Source organism: Ochlerotatus camptorhynchus, unplaced genomic scaffold (genome assembly GCF_037179485.1).
Source record: "Ochlerotatus camptorhynchus isolate MF236.1 unplaced genomic scaffold, CSIRO-AGI_Acam_v1.1 ptg000461l, whole genome shotgun sequence".
Classification (NCBI taxonomy): domain Eukaryota; kingdom Metazoa; phylum Arthropoda; class Insecta; order Diptera; family Culicidae; genus Ochlerotatus; species Ochlerotatus camptorhynchus.
Window position 1 is genome coordinate 177,686 of NW_027040947.1, and position 14,847 is coordinate 192,532.

The 14,847-nt window shown below is 39.2% G+C and overlaps 1 protein-coding gene across 1 annotated transcript; it reads left to right on the plus strand.

Moving 5' to 3' along the window:
• Positions 1-1,958: 1,958 nt before the first annotated feature.
• LOC135712178 (spondin-2-like) lies at positions 1,959-14,198 on the plus strand. The gene is made up of 4 exons (XM_065235141.1): positions 1,959-2,619; positions 13,241-13,518; positions 13,588-13,809; positions 13,872-14,198. The coding sequence occupies exons 1-4, from the start codon at positions 2,406-2,408 to the stop codon at positions 14,196-14,198; spliced, it is 1,041 nt and encodes a 346-aa protein (XP_065091213.1). The 5' UTR covers positions 1,959-2,405.
• The last annotated feature ends 649 nt before the right edge of the window (positions 14,199-14,847 follow it).

Here is a 14,847-nt window from a genome sequence, read left to right on the forward strand (position 1 = left end):
GGTCAAATATTTGAACTTTTTGCTGTTAAGCTTTTTTGTGTAAACAATATTTGAGACATTCTAAATCGTGTCCAAACATTACATACAAAACCTAGTTAGCAAGAAGTTTAAAAATAAGTGTCCATAAGTACTTCTAAAGTTTGCATTTTTAATGGGCTGTATTTAAAAATAAATTATTAATATTGAAGATCTAGTTTTTTTTAGATAGGGGAAATGACGGCTTCGGCATGACAGACTATTTTCGGCAACACAAATTGAAACACTATTTTCACTGGATTTTCTTACGAAAACACTTCGCTGAATGCATGCAAACGATTTTTTATGCTTTCAGCTTCAATTTGACTATATTTTTACCACTGAGAAAAAGCAATCTAGCAAGGTTTTCTTGAGATGCAACACACGCACTACAAATTGTAGCTGATTTCGAGTTGCCAATAATAGAACAGCAGATTTACATGCAGTTCAAATGGAACGATTGCCGAAGAAAAACTGGTTGCCGACAATACTCGCTCTCACTAGAGAAGATTGGAGCTTTGTAAAAGCGTTTCAAAACAGTTTTTGACAATTCTTTCGACTGAAATTGTTAGAGCAGCTGGCAGCAAAAGATTGTAAACAAACCAATACTGCATATGTGTGCGTTCCTTAGAGAAAAAGGCTATAGAAAGAAGGTCACTGCTTAGGTTGCCGAGAATACGTACATTCCCCTATTTCAATTTTAATATTTTTTGAATTTTCACTCAAAATTACAAAAAAAAATAAGTAACGTGTATATTTTCCCAGAATTACTAACTTTCTAAACAACTTTGTCTCATCCGTCATTTCGATGACAATTGATCGAAAAATGTCAAAGACTCCATTTTGAAACAAATACAAGATTCAAAATGGCCGATTTTTCGCAAATATGTGAATGATTTTCCACAACACATAACTTTGCAAAGTTTCATGCAAATCGGAGATGGTCGAGTCTTGAATTTTTATTTTTTATCCTCTTGCCTTCCTCTTGAATTCAGAAAATTTTGCGTTTTAGGCTCGAAAATTTATGGCATCATTTAGGAAACTATTCAAACCGACTATCATCAATGAATTTATATCACATCTTAATAACTATTTTGACAGCTCGCTGTCGCATAAAATACGTGGAATCGGATATTCAATTAAATAAATAAACACTTCCAGTTACAGAAACCTACACACGAGTGAGAATTTTCAAAATTTCAATGAGGTTGTAAATTTAAACATTCACACTTGTGCCTGGTCGTTGATTTTGGCCCACTTGTGCCTGTCCAACGACGACGATGACGACTCTGTGATATTTTAGATACGCAGATCACGAACATCTAGATAGCATCTTTGCGGTAGCAGCATCAAACAAAGCCAAGCCCACTTTGTGCTCAATCGATCAATCATGGGTTTGATGACTTCCTAAACGACGACGAGTCACCACAACCATGGTACCTGTATATACGAAGATCGCTAGGAGCGGCACGTCATAGTGAAGCAGTGCAAAGTGCTTGCGATTCAAAAACAGGCAGTTCATTTGAATGGAGAAAAGGATAGGCGTCGAGGTCATGAGTGATTTCACTGACCTAGGGGATAGCGGATGGTGGTCACAAATTGAGTAGCAGTGTTGAGAGAAATCACGCAATCACAATTGACGTACCCCTTGTCTCAATCTTCTGCACTTGATTTTGCAAATTTGGTAGGACCAACTCTAGACAGCCCGCCTCCCGTTTGCTTACTAGCAGCTAATCTAAGCGCAACAACAGATGGTTTTCTGTATCATGCACATGGTAGCTCTTTGCCTTGGATGTCCACCGCATTGTTCGTGACCGGCTCGTATATTCACATTTATTCAACGATCCCCGCAAACACGCGTGGACGGACTTGCCGCGATATTGATAGTCGCATTCGCGGAATATATTTCTGTTTCTTCGCACCACTTTGAAAATCATTCCATTCGGTCGGAGGCAGATGACTCAGTCATCGGTGAGATTTCGTCCGGTGTGGTAGAACTTTAAATCCGCTCGGCTAAATGTGAAGACGCAGCAGAAACTCGTGTGTGATTCGAACCGTAGGGTTTTTCCCAAGTACGACATTAAATTTTCCCTTTTTCGGTGCTGATAGCCTTTGGGTTTTTCAATTACACCAACGCCAACGGTGCCTTTCTCCGCGACTAGACACACTCAGCCGGTGATTGATTCGTCTAGACGATTTGATTGACGGGTTGGAAATTGTTCCGAGGACACACCCTTTCGGACCCAGTGACGACGTCCAACGTCGGCGAGCAACGCACTCGGGTTAAAGAAATTCCAACGGTTCCATCCCGCCGCGACGGTGTGAAAAGTGCATGTGCTCGCGAAGACTGAAAGAAGAAAAAAAAAATCGGAAAAATAGATTACACTGAAATGATGGAAACGAAACTAGTTCTGCTGCTACTGCTGCTACCCTTCCTGCTAATGGATTGCGTGGCCGATGGGGCGGATTTCCAAAGTGAAAGCTGCTCGGACTCGGAAGCGCTCGTCTTCTACCGGATCCGGCTGGTGACCAACTGGAGCAAGAAGCTGTTTCCGAAACAATACCCGGAGTTCCGACCGCCGCCGCAGTGGAGCGTCACCTACGGTAAGGTCCATGGTGTCTAATGGGGAAATCGTGATGTTCGAATTTGTTTAATTATCTGCTTCAAGGGAAATTTTACAATTGTTGGGCTGATGAAATGCTGTAGGTTGTTGTGAACAGGCATGGAAAATCATTTGCATTCATTTCGTGCATTCATTTGCCTCTAACTTTTTTCTTCAACAGCGTTCCGCGAAATGATGTAAAGAGTTTTTGTAGGTTTTATTATTAGCTACAACTTTTATTAACAAGTCAAATCCGTATCTCTTATGCATGACAATCCAGATCGAACAGAAGCCACTACTGTTTTTAAGTGAATGTATGTTACATTCACTGAAAAACAGTAACAAGTTCTGCCCGCTCTAGTTCGTGATGCATAAGAGATACAGATTTGAGTTATGAGCAAAAGTTGTAGCTAATAACAAAACCTGTCAAAAATCTATACATCATTTTGCGGAATGCTGTTGATGAAAAAAATTAGAGGCAAATGAATGTAAATGAATGCATGAAATGAATGCAAATGATTTTCCATGCCTGGTTGTGAACATTGTACTTCCATCATATTTCGTTTTTGAAAAATCGGATTCGATGAAAAATATCCATTATCTCAAATAGGTAGAAATGTTGATATCAAACAGTGTTAAGTCAGGATTATTTACGGTTACGAACTTGAGCGTGATAACAAATCATGTTTTAAATTTCTCAAATTAATTGTTTGACCAAATATCGCATTTTCAAGTGTTGTTTTAATTTTATATGTTAAATCTTTATTTAAGGCCATATCCCAATCATCTGCCAAATTATTTATGATGATAAGATTTCCAAAAAAAAAAAAGATTTACCGAAAAAAAAAACACATCAATAATGAAGGTTTAGTGCGGACAAGACAGGTCTATTTATCATGAGAGAAATTCTTACCATATTTCAAATGACCAAAGGATCATGCAAATTAGCTCTGAACATTAGTTCTTCCTACATATAAATTAATTTGGAGAAGTTCTATGCATGGCCTGGTGGTGGTCAACTTCAAATATGTCACCCTCAGAAGGGTTACAGTAAAGACGATAATTTTTCCGGTAATAGTGCATTATTGTAAAAAGTTGATTGTAGTAGTCAAACTGTTCAGTATTTGGTAAAATTCAAAAGTGAAGGCGATGTGAACGTGATACGCACTTATAACAGTTGATGAATTGCTTCTCTATAGTATCGTGTGAACTAAGATGTCTTTCTAATCTAATCTAATCTAATCTAATCTAATACAAACGCAGCCAGTACGAGAAAGCATCCTGGAAAATGATTAAGTTAGATGAGGTCTAATCATTTTTCTTGTCTAATTGATTTTTAAAGCATATCTGAGATATGATATAAACATCAAGACGGCTAGGCCTACTGCGTTGTATTTGCCGCAAAGACATTTCTTGAATCTCAGGGGTGGAAGAATGCGTGGACATAGCGTACCAAACGCTCCGAGTTACTATGTGTAGTTGTGTGTAATGTGTAAATATTTGTACATTATTGGAGAAACATAAAATAATGCAATGGAAGGATCTTACCGAATTTTCTCCTATGTTGGTAATAATTCTTTTGCGCTTAAAAGTTTCGTTGGATGCATCCGCTCCTTGTTTATCATGGGGTTTGGGATGCAGTTTCTCGTCATAGCTCGTGGTTATGTTTAGTCCGTTGCGTCCAGACCAGATCCTTAGCCAAAATCTTGACCGCATCCATCTGATTTTCTTTGGCCAGCTTTTTTATGTCGGCGATGATCTTCTTTTCCTGCTGTTCCATTTTCATCTTCTCCCGATCCAAATCCCGCATCGCTTTTTTCAGAGCCCGCTGGTTCTTGCGCATCATCTCGTCCGGAGACATTTTCTTACCAAACAGCCACTCCATTTTGCTGGTTGTTTTCCGGATCAAATAATGGTAAAACTGGCTGAATAAAGCGGAACTTCGGTGATCTTGGCTACCCAAGAAACAATTTTGGTTTTATGAGGGCAGGCTTGCAATTGCTCATTACAGCTAAAATGCTATTTTTCGTTATAATGAAACAATGGGATACTGCAATGAGCAATTGCAAACCTGTATGAGGGTTCTGTAGACCATGATTTAGACTACTAGCATGCTTTAAAACCACTATTAAACTTGCAATGTTATTTGGGTAATCTTGCACAAAATTGGATTCTAATTTGTTTTTCGAATCTGACTCTACTTGTAATCGGAATACCGGTCATAAAAGCACTTGAAAAAAAAAACTTCTTTCGGCCATAAAAAGAAAAACTATTCTTCAAAAACTTATCGATTATCAAAACTGGCAAATTATCTTCAGAAAAAAATTGAAAAACCGCGACAAAAACATAATATACGAGCAATTTGACAACAGAATTTTTTCGCGTCGTGTGAACTAAGATGTCTTTCAGAGCTTTTACTATTTACATTATTTGGACACTATTGCATCAAATCACATTTTTAAAGTCTGTGGCTAATTCAATCCTCTCAATTCTCTTGAAACTCTCCATTTTAAATTTTCAACAGAATTTCTTTGGAATTGTGATATAATGATATGATTGAGAGCCTACCTCAGTGCAAGTATTACGTATGACAGTAGATATACATCAGTCAGGGTGTCGACCTCCGGGAAAATCAGGGAATTCCCTTTTTTTAGGACCGGTATACATAAGACTGATCCAAAATTTGAAATTTTCGCTCCACAGTGCTCAAACGGTTTCAAATTGGGTCCTGATTATCCTCCCAAAATTTGAACTCATTTAGTAATAACCTGACTTGGCACAAACCATTTGAAGTTTATATGGAAATTACTATGGGGAAACCATAATTTCGGTTCATATCTATCTCAAAATTCACCAGTTCACTCTACTTTAAAAATGATAGCTGAGCTTGTTGAAAATTTTCTTAGCTACAACTTTGTTCAAGACCACTTTTCGATCAAATGTACACACTCAATTCAGATCACCGAAGACGGTAGGAATTTACCGGGTTTTTGAACAGCAGAACAACTCGGTAAAATTTTCAAATGACCGTTACACGTGAGAAATCAAGAAAATTTATAAATTTTATTTTTCATCAATAAATGGGGTAAACTAAACAACTTCTGTACAAGTTCGGGATGAATTTTTTAATAATTGGATTTTTCACTAATTTTTAGACTTTTACCGAACAGTTCTGTAGTTCAAAATTTACCGAACGACGGAGGCCTGGATTAGTGTGTAAGGGACAACAATTATTAAAGATTCAAGTCACTGATGTCTTATGATTATGCTCAATCAACTGTTCAGCAGGCAACATTGGGGTTTATGGCGCGTAGAATAGAGGGCAAAAATCATGGCTACTATGTCACACTGTAGAATACAGTGTTGCCCACAATACAGTTGCTTAATCTTGCCATAAGATTATCAATCTCTTAAACAATTAATAACTATTTAATTTGACATTTGGCTAAAAACGATTTTCTGCAAAGTTGTAGCTGATAAAAATACACATTAGAATAGCAATAGAACTAGTTAACAGTACAATATGGAAAAAGGCTAGATGATAATGAACAAAAAGTTTTGTTTTCCCATAAGAATTTCCATATAAACTTAAAATGGTTTGTGCCAAGTCAGTTTCTTATCAAATGAGTTTAAACTTTAGGAGGCTAATCAGGACCCGATTTTTGAAACCGTTTGAACACTGTGGAGCAAAAATTTCAAAGTTTGCATCAGTCTAGTATGCATGTCCACCATCCTAGCTTGCGTCTTGCCCTGTATGTGGCTCCACTTAACAGAAAGATCAAATTTTGTTATTGTTCTGAATTCAACATATTTTGCTGTATGAAGGAACAAAATGGGTGTAGCGGACCTGTAAGCAGAGACACTTAAACCCACGGGAATAAGAGAATCTCCTTCCAACATTATGGTCCAACAAAACGAATAACGAAATTCGCAATACTAGTTAAGCTTTTCACGGGTTGGTTGGAATGCACACGATCACAATCGAATCCGTAGGGTATAGAAAATGACAGTGAACATTCCCTCCTAGACTCCACTTCACTCCATTGTCCAATTGCAACTTCAATGTTGCCCTGATGCTCCCTTCCGTCCCATCATTTGATGATGATGATGGTCCCACCTCTTACCCCTACAAAGGTTTGAGCTGGACGAGTTATCTTTAAGATAATTAAATATAAACATTTTAACCAGGTTTGCAAACAAAATCGAGCTGGTTACAATTACAGATATAAATGTCCTGTTAAATATGCTATAGGCATCAACCAAAAACATTCAAAGGTGTAACTAGTTATCAAAAGTCGAAGTATAGTCCTCGACAATACTTCCATTTACACGTGACCTGGGATTTACACGTTTAAGCTTCCGCAGTGCCAGGACTATATCCAAGGAAACGACTTCCAGCCAACCCTTTACTAATTCAAGGCTTTTGCCACAATTTCCACGTATTAGTCATTTATACCTGTATTCCGCGCGCGAGGCTCAAACCATCGTAGACTACTCAAAGCTATTTTTACTATTACTACTACAAAATCAAAAAACTAAAAATCCATCATCACCATCGAGGCAAATAATGTAGTTTTTTGTAAATGCTACACCAATTACTAAAATGTCTATATGACAGTCTCCATACAAAATAATCCGTTAGAGATAACTTTGTCAAGATACATGATTTATCCATTCATAAAAATTTAACTGCTCAATAAACAGCTTTTACATGTGAAATGCAGCGTCTCTTGAATTCTGTAAGTGTAGTTGCACGCTTGATGTGTCTAGGCATCGAATTGAAAACATTTATACCTTTGAAAAATAATGAATTTTGTGAAGCATTATTCAAAAGATGTGGTGTTCTTACTTCATCCGCGTTTCTAGTGTTATATCTATGAAAATCACTTCCTCTTTCAATCCGATCACACAAATATCGAGGCAGCAAACCGTTAACTACTTTAAAAATGAACACCATAGTCAAAAACACAATTTTTTGCTTCACTGACAGCCATTGCAAAGCGTCCAGCATAAAAGTTGAGGAAGTGAATCTATTACATCTTAAAATCAAACGCACTACTTTATTCTGCAAACGCTGTAATCTCGATATTTGTGTTTCATTGGCCAAAAATAAAATGGAAGGGCAAAAGTCTAGATGAGGGGAGATGATTGATTTGTATAACTGTATTTTACTACCAATAGTTAAATCGTTTTTCAAGCGACATAGGATTCCATACTTCTTGGCAATTTTCTTGATGACATTGTCAATATGAGAATTGAACTTGAGTTTGTCATCAATAATCACGCCAAGATATTTAATTTCCTGAACGCGATCAAGTGTCTCATCATCAATAACAACAGAGACATCATCATCTACACGATTCCGCGAAATTACCATGAATTTAGTTTTACTTATATTCAATTTCAATTGTTTATACTTCAACCATCTACTTAGAGAACGCAAATGTTCATTCAAGCGTGAAACGGCTTCTTCTAAATCTTTAGCTGCAATGAATAACACAGTATCGTCAGCAAAAAGATTAATATCACAAAACCGTAAAACTCGTCGCATTTCATTAATATACATAATAAATAAAAGGGGCCCTAATACACTTCCCTGAGGCACTCCAAGGTCATTGTCAACGGGACAAGATACAAAATCATTAAAAACAGTCCTTTGTGTTCTGTCAGATAAATAGCTTTCAAACCATTTGTATGCAGAACCCGAAATTCCAAAGCGCTTGATTGTTCTCAACAATAAGGGCCTAGAAATTGTTGGCCACGTCTCGGAAACTGTTTATTGTAAAACCTCACAGTCGAACACTCCAACACAATATGTTAATCAGTAGTGTTACACGGTTATACGCGTTAGTGCCTGTCAAACCATACCCTCGTGTACTGTATTACACTGGAACCTCCATTTACGAACCAAAACGGGGGTTCGTAAATCGAATTAGAGCGTAAAAAAAAATCGTTATTTGGGATCTACTTCGTAAAAAGAAAACTTGTTATTTGGGATTTATTTTGTAAAAATAGGTTTTTGAAAATATTGTCAAATACCCCACAATATGGGTATTTTTGGAATAAGGGTGACGTGTAGGGACCGGAAATCGATGTCTGACGCCATTTTGAAATCCAATATGGCGACTTCCTGTTACAGAAAAACTTGGAAATTCTGCCAAATACCCCACAATATGGGTATTTTTGGAATCGGGATTTCCGAGTATCGTGTAGGGACTGGAAATCGATGTGTGACGCCATTTCGAAATCCAAGATGGTGACATCCGGTTACAGAAACACTGGAAAATACTGTCAAATACCCCGCAATATGGGTTTTTTGGAATCGGGTTGACTTATTAGGACTGAACACCCATGTCTGACGCCATTTTGAAATTCAATATGGCGACTTCCGGTTACATAAAAACATAAAAAATAATGTTAATTAACATGGGTTAAATATGGGTATCTTAAGAATCGGGGTGACGTGGTGGTATTTGCCAATTTTTCTGTAACCGGAAGCCGCCATCTTGGATTTCGAAATGGCGTCCGACAAATTTCCGGTTCTTACACGTTAGTCCGATTCCAAAAATACCCATATTGTGGGGTATTTGGCAGAATTTCCAAGTTTTTATGTAACCGGAGGTCGCCATTTCTATGGACCAGTAAATAGAAAATACAAAAATATTAGATTTGATGAAAAATAATGAAAAATATCAATCCTGCTGATCAAATCGATTCTGTTTACGATGCGTGCAACGTGAAATCATGTATTCATGGCTTATTCATGGTTAATACTTGAAAGTTTATCTTTTTTACAGTGACAGGGTTAGGATGCAGGAAGTTGATATAAAATTCGATTTCTTTCCATATAAATTTTCTGAAATCATAAGATCAAAGTATTTGTTTAGGGCTTTCTACACCAAACTATGGCTGTCACTATAGTTATCATATTCATCATAATCGTCATCATTGTTACAAGGTTCGCATTGAGGATTCATGAAATATTCTCTAATTTTTTGACTGAATGTTTCGTCAGAAGATCTTCTTCGTTTAGAAACTGTGTGCCATAACCAATGTTCCGATCTTGGGGTCTGAACGAGCCAATGCAGACTTCATCAAATCTGACAAATTGGCCTCTGGAGAAGTTGTGCGAGCAAGATGGGGACGAAAATATTTATAATTTTTGTGGCAAGATTCACCAGCTTGTTCATCCGCAAAACTCAAGCGAAAGAGCTTTAAAAGAAACGAAATTATTTTGTATATAATGCATAGATTAGTAACCAATGATCTTACCAACTTAACCACGTATTCTGCTAAATGTTGGTATGAATACATGGAGGTAGATTTATTTTAAACGGAAACTCTGTGTATACCAGCTCTTCTAAGATGTTATACAACTCTGCTAACTTGTCCTTGTTCAAAAATTGGTTCCAGCTTATCAAACGCAGGTTTCTCATCATATCAGCATCCACATTAAGAACTTCTGCAATCTTTTCTGGCTCCGAGAGTAGCCTTCTGGCCATGTTTGAGTAAAATGCTCCAAAAACCCCAACATGCCCCATTATGCACCGGACGAAACTATTTCCACTGGATTCCTGAGACTTCTTCCCACAAGAATGATTATATTTGCATAGGTTAAATCAGCGCTGATCAGAAATAATGAATTTTGCTCCTTTTATGTCGATTTTTTCCCACTGTGCACCGTTAGGTTATCTTCGTCCTACGGATAAACGTAGAAAAAAAGATTCGCTAGGAGCGCTTTTTTGTTTGTTTTGAGAACAATGAGCGTAAATATTCATGCAATGCGCTCTAACAGGATTTATTTTGTAGCTTATGAACTAAAGCATCGGAACAAACCTATTATTGATTTGTGCACGGAGAAATCATTGATGTTATTGATCTTTTCAGATCGATAGAACGGAATTACACAGCAAACAATATATTTTAATATTACATCCAAGAGGATGCACTTCAATCATGCCGAAAATCTCATGTAATTTTTATGGCCACAACAATAAACAAATGCAGCAAAAGCAGCGTAATGTCAGTTCATGCACTGTATTAATGATAATTTTGTCCTTTTTGTCAAGTAATATTACACCATATTTTCGACACGATTGAAGTGCATCCACTTTGATGTGATATTAAAATTATTTTTTGCTGTGTAGGCGATTACGACGAAGTAGCGCTCTGCAGCTCGGGATATCGCATCCTCGGTTCATGCGGTCTCCACTACCATCCTCAGATGATGAATCCCACATAATTGTAAGCGAATCTTACATCCTCCGATTGGATGTAGACGATCATCTTGAGATATAACAGCATTCCCTATCGCCTTGACTTCTATATTCAAATGGACTCCACTTGTACCCCCCACAAAACGATCTTTCATTCAACTTGATCCCTCGTGTCAACAGAGAAATGGCACGTGCGTCTCCTCACTCTAAATAATCAATCTTCGCCTCTTACTCTACTTTATTACGACTATTCCGTGAGCCAACTCACTGTTACTTATTGCCATTCGTTAATTCAATGTTGTGCACCGTTTGGCACCATACGCTCACACTCAAAGTTAGGAATTGGACGCACTTATTTTGTTACCCCTTGGCAGCTGCGGTAAGTCGAAATGAATTAACTGTGGATTGCATTGGCCAAGTCCATTAGGCGTGGGTATTACATTACCTGCCTCCAAGAGCCGAGACCATTCACCACAACGGATGGATTTATGGAAGTTAAGCTGTGCGGTGGAGCACGTGACCAACCATCCAGTAATGCGCACGCACCAACTCGGAATTGTAAAGGCTGACTCAAAGTAAATTGGTACGCACAAAAAGACCTGTGATTCGTGATTCAATAAGTTTTAACAGTCCATTAATGGTTGCTTTACAGTATTTTTATTAAAACTTCAAAGTTACAGCATTAGATGGTTACATTTCTCCAGTTCGAATGAAATCTCGAACCTTACTCTTGACGGAGCCCGCACAGTGAAAACGGGCACGGAATCAGCGCATTTCTTCCATTTTGCCTGCATTTGCTGGATGTCCTTGACTGCCCCGCCGCTTCGTCAAAGCCGCTGCTTTGAAATTGCCCAATATTTTTCGATTGTTCGAAATTCCGGGTAATTCGGAGGATTCATTAGCTTGGGGACAAAATCGATCTTGTTGGCAGAATACCACTCCAGAACCAGCTTGGAGTAGTGGCAGCTGGCCAAATAGGGCCAAATGATGACTTTGCCCCTGTGCTTGCGGATGAACGGCAATAAACGCTTTTTCAGGCATTCTTCGATGTAAACTTGGGATGTTCTCGTCGAGGATGCGACAAATGGTTCCGTTTTCAGGCCACAACTGCAAATCGCTTGCCAAATCATGGCCTTCTTCGCGAACTTGTCTGCAAACACGATCATGAATCTTCCCGGCACATCCCCATGTCCAGTCGCGATATAAAACGTTTGACCGGGAAGCTGCTTAAAATCGATTTTGACGTATTTTTCGACCTCGATCAAAGTGCAGCCCTTGTGTTTCGTCAAAACACGGTCGTACAAGAGCCTTGCACGCTTTTTGGCTACGGAATTCTACTTAATGCGTCGGTTCGGATGTTTACTGGCTTTGTACGACTTGTATACTTCCCTGGAAAGGATGTTCCGCGCCGTTTGAAAGTTAGCGTTGTACCTTCTGGCCACATCTTGGATCGAAAGACCGGGGTTGGCTTTAACGCACCTCAACACTTTGCCCCTGGTTCCAGTTTTTTCGAAGATCTGCTGATTCCTTTCCACATTTAGGGTTTCCTTGTAGGTTTTGAGCACTCGACAAACATTTATTTTCGGCATCTTCAGCAATTTAGCCAGTTTGGAACCGGACCGCTCAGGATTTTTCAGGTGTTTGTGCACAATATTTTTTCTTCTTTCGAATTCCATTTTGCGTTATTTCTGAACGCGATCGATTACTTTGATTAAACTTGCACCAGTTGTTCTCTATAGAAGTGTAAACAAACTTTTTGTTGTTTATTAATTTATTTGATCAGGCTCAAACAAATTAACTTTAAAGAGCCGAGGATGCTTGTTCACTATACAATACATCTTAAAACTATAGTCAAAAGGTACAACACAATAAACACTTTATCTTCCGCTATCCAAAAAGCCACCTCCATCAGAACTGGAGCCGCTTCCAGTGATTTTCTTATATGGCAGTTACGCCATCGGGGGGCAGCGCGCTTCCATTGCAGCAATGGACGCAAAACGTGGTTAGCACTTACAAACTCATCACGAAACGGTTGCTTTCCAAAGTCGATGACGCATCGATCGAAAGAACTGCTAAAGAAGAACAATTAGGAGGACCACACAACGGTTGCTGCCGCGAAAACAGATGATCGCGTGGCACACATCGAGAGTGGCCTGCTTCTGTCGACAGCCGAGTGAACACTGGTAAACAAACTACTGTCAAAGATTTTCGATTCCCAACACTAGAGGCGTGCTAGCGGCGCTCGAGGGGCGTACCAATTTACATTTAGTCAGCCTTTAAAAGCTTTCTTGGGGCAGGTCAGGGTGGCTTTAGGTTATTACGTTTGTTGGTACTGATTTGCATACCGTTGGAACCCGTTGGAGTTAATTGTTTTCTTTTGTTTGAATTTATTTTCCCTGCTCTCAGGCCAATCCCACAACGACTCGTTCCATTTGTTCCGAATGAACGAATATGCGTCGCCGGCGGTTCAAGCTTTCGCCGAATCTGCCCATGCGCACACCTTGCAGGAGGAGTTGGCCCGTCAAAATGCCATTATCTACGATGAGTTCCATTTGCCGAAAATTACCAAAGGTGCTGGCTCTACCCAGGGAACATTCTTCGTTGATGGCCGCCATCACAAGATTTCCTTCATCACCAAGATCGTCCCCTCACCGGATTGGTTTGTCGGACTGGACTCGTACAATGTGAGTAGATCGTACAGCGGGAAAAGTTACTTTTATAGAAGAATGTTCTTGTAATATTTACAATTTCAGCTCTGCTCGGATGGGAATTGGCTTGACGACGTGACCGTCGATTTGCACCCTCTGGATGCTGGAACCAGCAATGGATTGACCTTCACTTCACCCAAATGGCCAACGAATCCATCCGGTGTGATCGAGAAGATCACAGCCCGGTATCCGAAACACTTTGCCAGTAGCTTCTTCTATCCGGAAATCAAACACCTCCCAGTCATTGCGCAAGTTTCATTCACAAAGGTAAATCTGCTGGATTGTCATGCTAATTTTACTTTACTAATATTGTATGTGTTTCACACCAGGTTCATGAGTACCACGGATCCAACAATGTACAGAAGAAGATGAAGAAACTGAAGAACAAACAACGCAAGAGGTTGCTGAAGAAGTTGGCTTTGTTCAACAGGAAGCAAGAAAACGAAACCGTCAAACAGATCAACGATTGCGAGGTTAGCAAGTGGTCCGAGTGGAGCGCCTGTAGCCAGCTGTGTGGATTGGGTAAGAGGACCCGCACTCGGGTCATAGTGAAGCACTCGAAGGATCAAGGTCAGGAGTGTCCCCACCTGATGGAAACGCAGTGGTGTGGCTCGGCGAGGGAGTGCACTGATAATGATAGCTATTTTCGGTGGTAGGAGGAGGGTGTTGAGTTGATTAAATTGTTGAAGCTGAAGTAATTTGCACGGTATGCTGTATGTTTTACACTATTTTCATATCACAGACCACAACGGTTTGCTTGGCTAATGTTCAAATAAAGAGAAATCCCTAGCTCAATCTCATATAAGCGAGTCACTAAGTGACAATGTGCGTGCTAACGTGACAAATTCAACAACACATTTCCTGGCACGCATTTTTTTATCATTACTGAAAACTGTTTTCCTCTGGGCTGTTATGGGGGATAAACTCGAGCGAAAACTGTGTACTGGATAATTCCAAAACTGGTCCAAACGCTGCCCATACATGCCTTTGGTCGCCCGGATCAACGTATGAATATCAAGCATATCATGCTACCTTACGTACGGTAAAGGAGAAAAATCTGCATCAGGAAATTGATCACGATAAATTATTTCACTCTTGTTTGTCTCTTTTTTTTCTCCCTGCACCGGCTATGGACCGACATGCATCCCATACGTCAACCCGGATTCTGATTCCGAGACTGCCGGACAGATGTTGGTAGATAGTGAGTTTGGCTTGAGGGTCTGATTTTTTTCATCTTCCATCCAACAACCAAAGAAAAGCGAGGAAAAATAATTTCACACGATCCGATGTGGATTATTTGTGCGA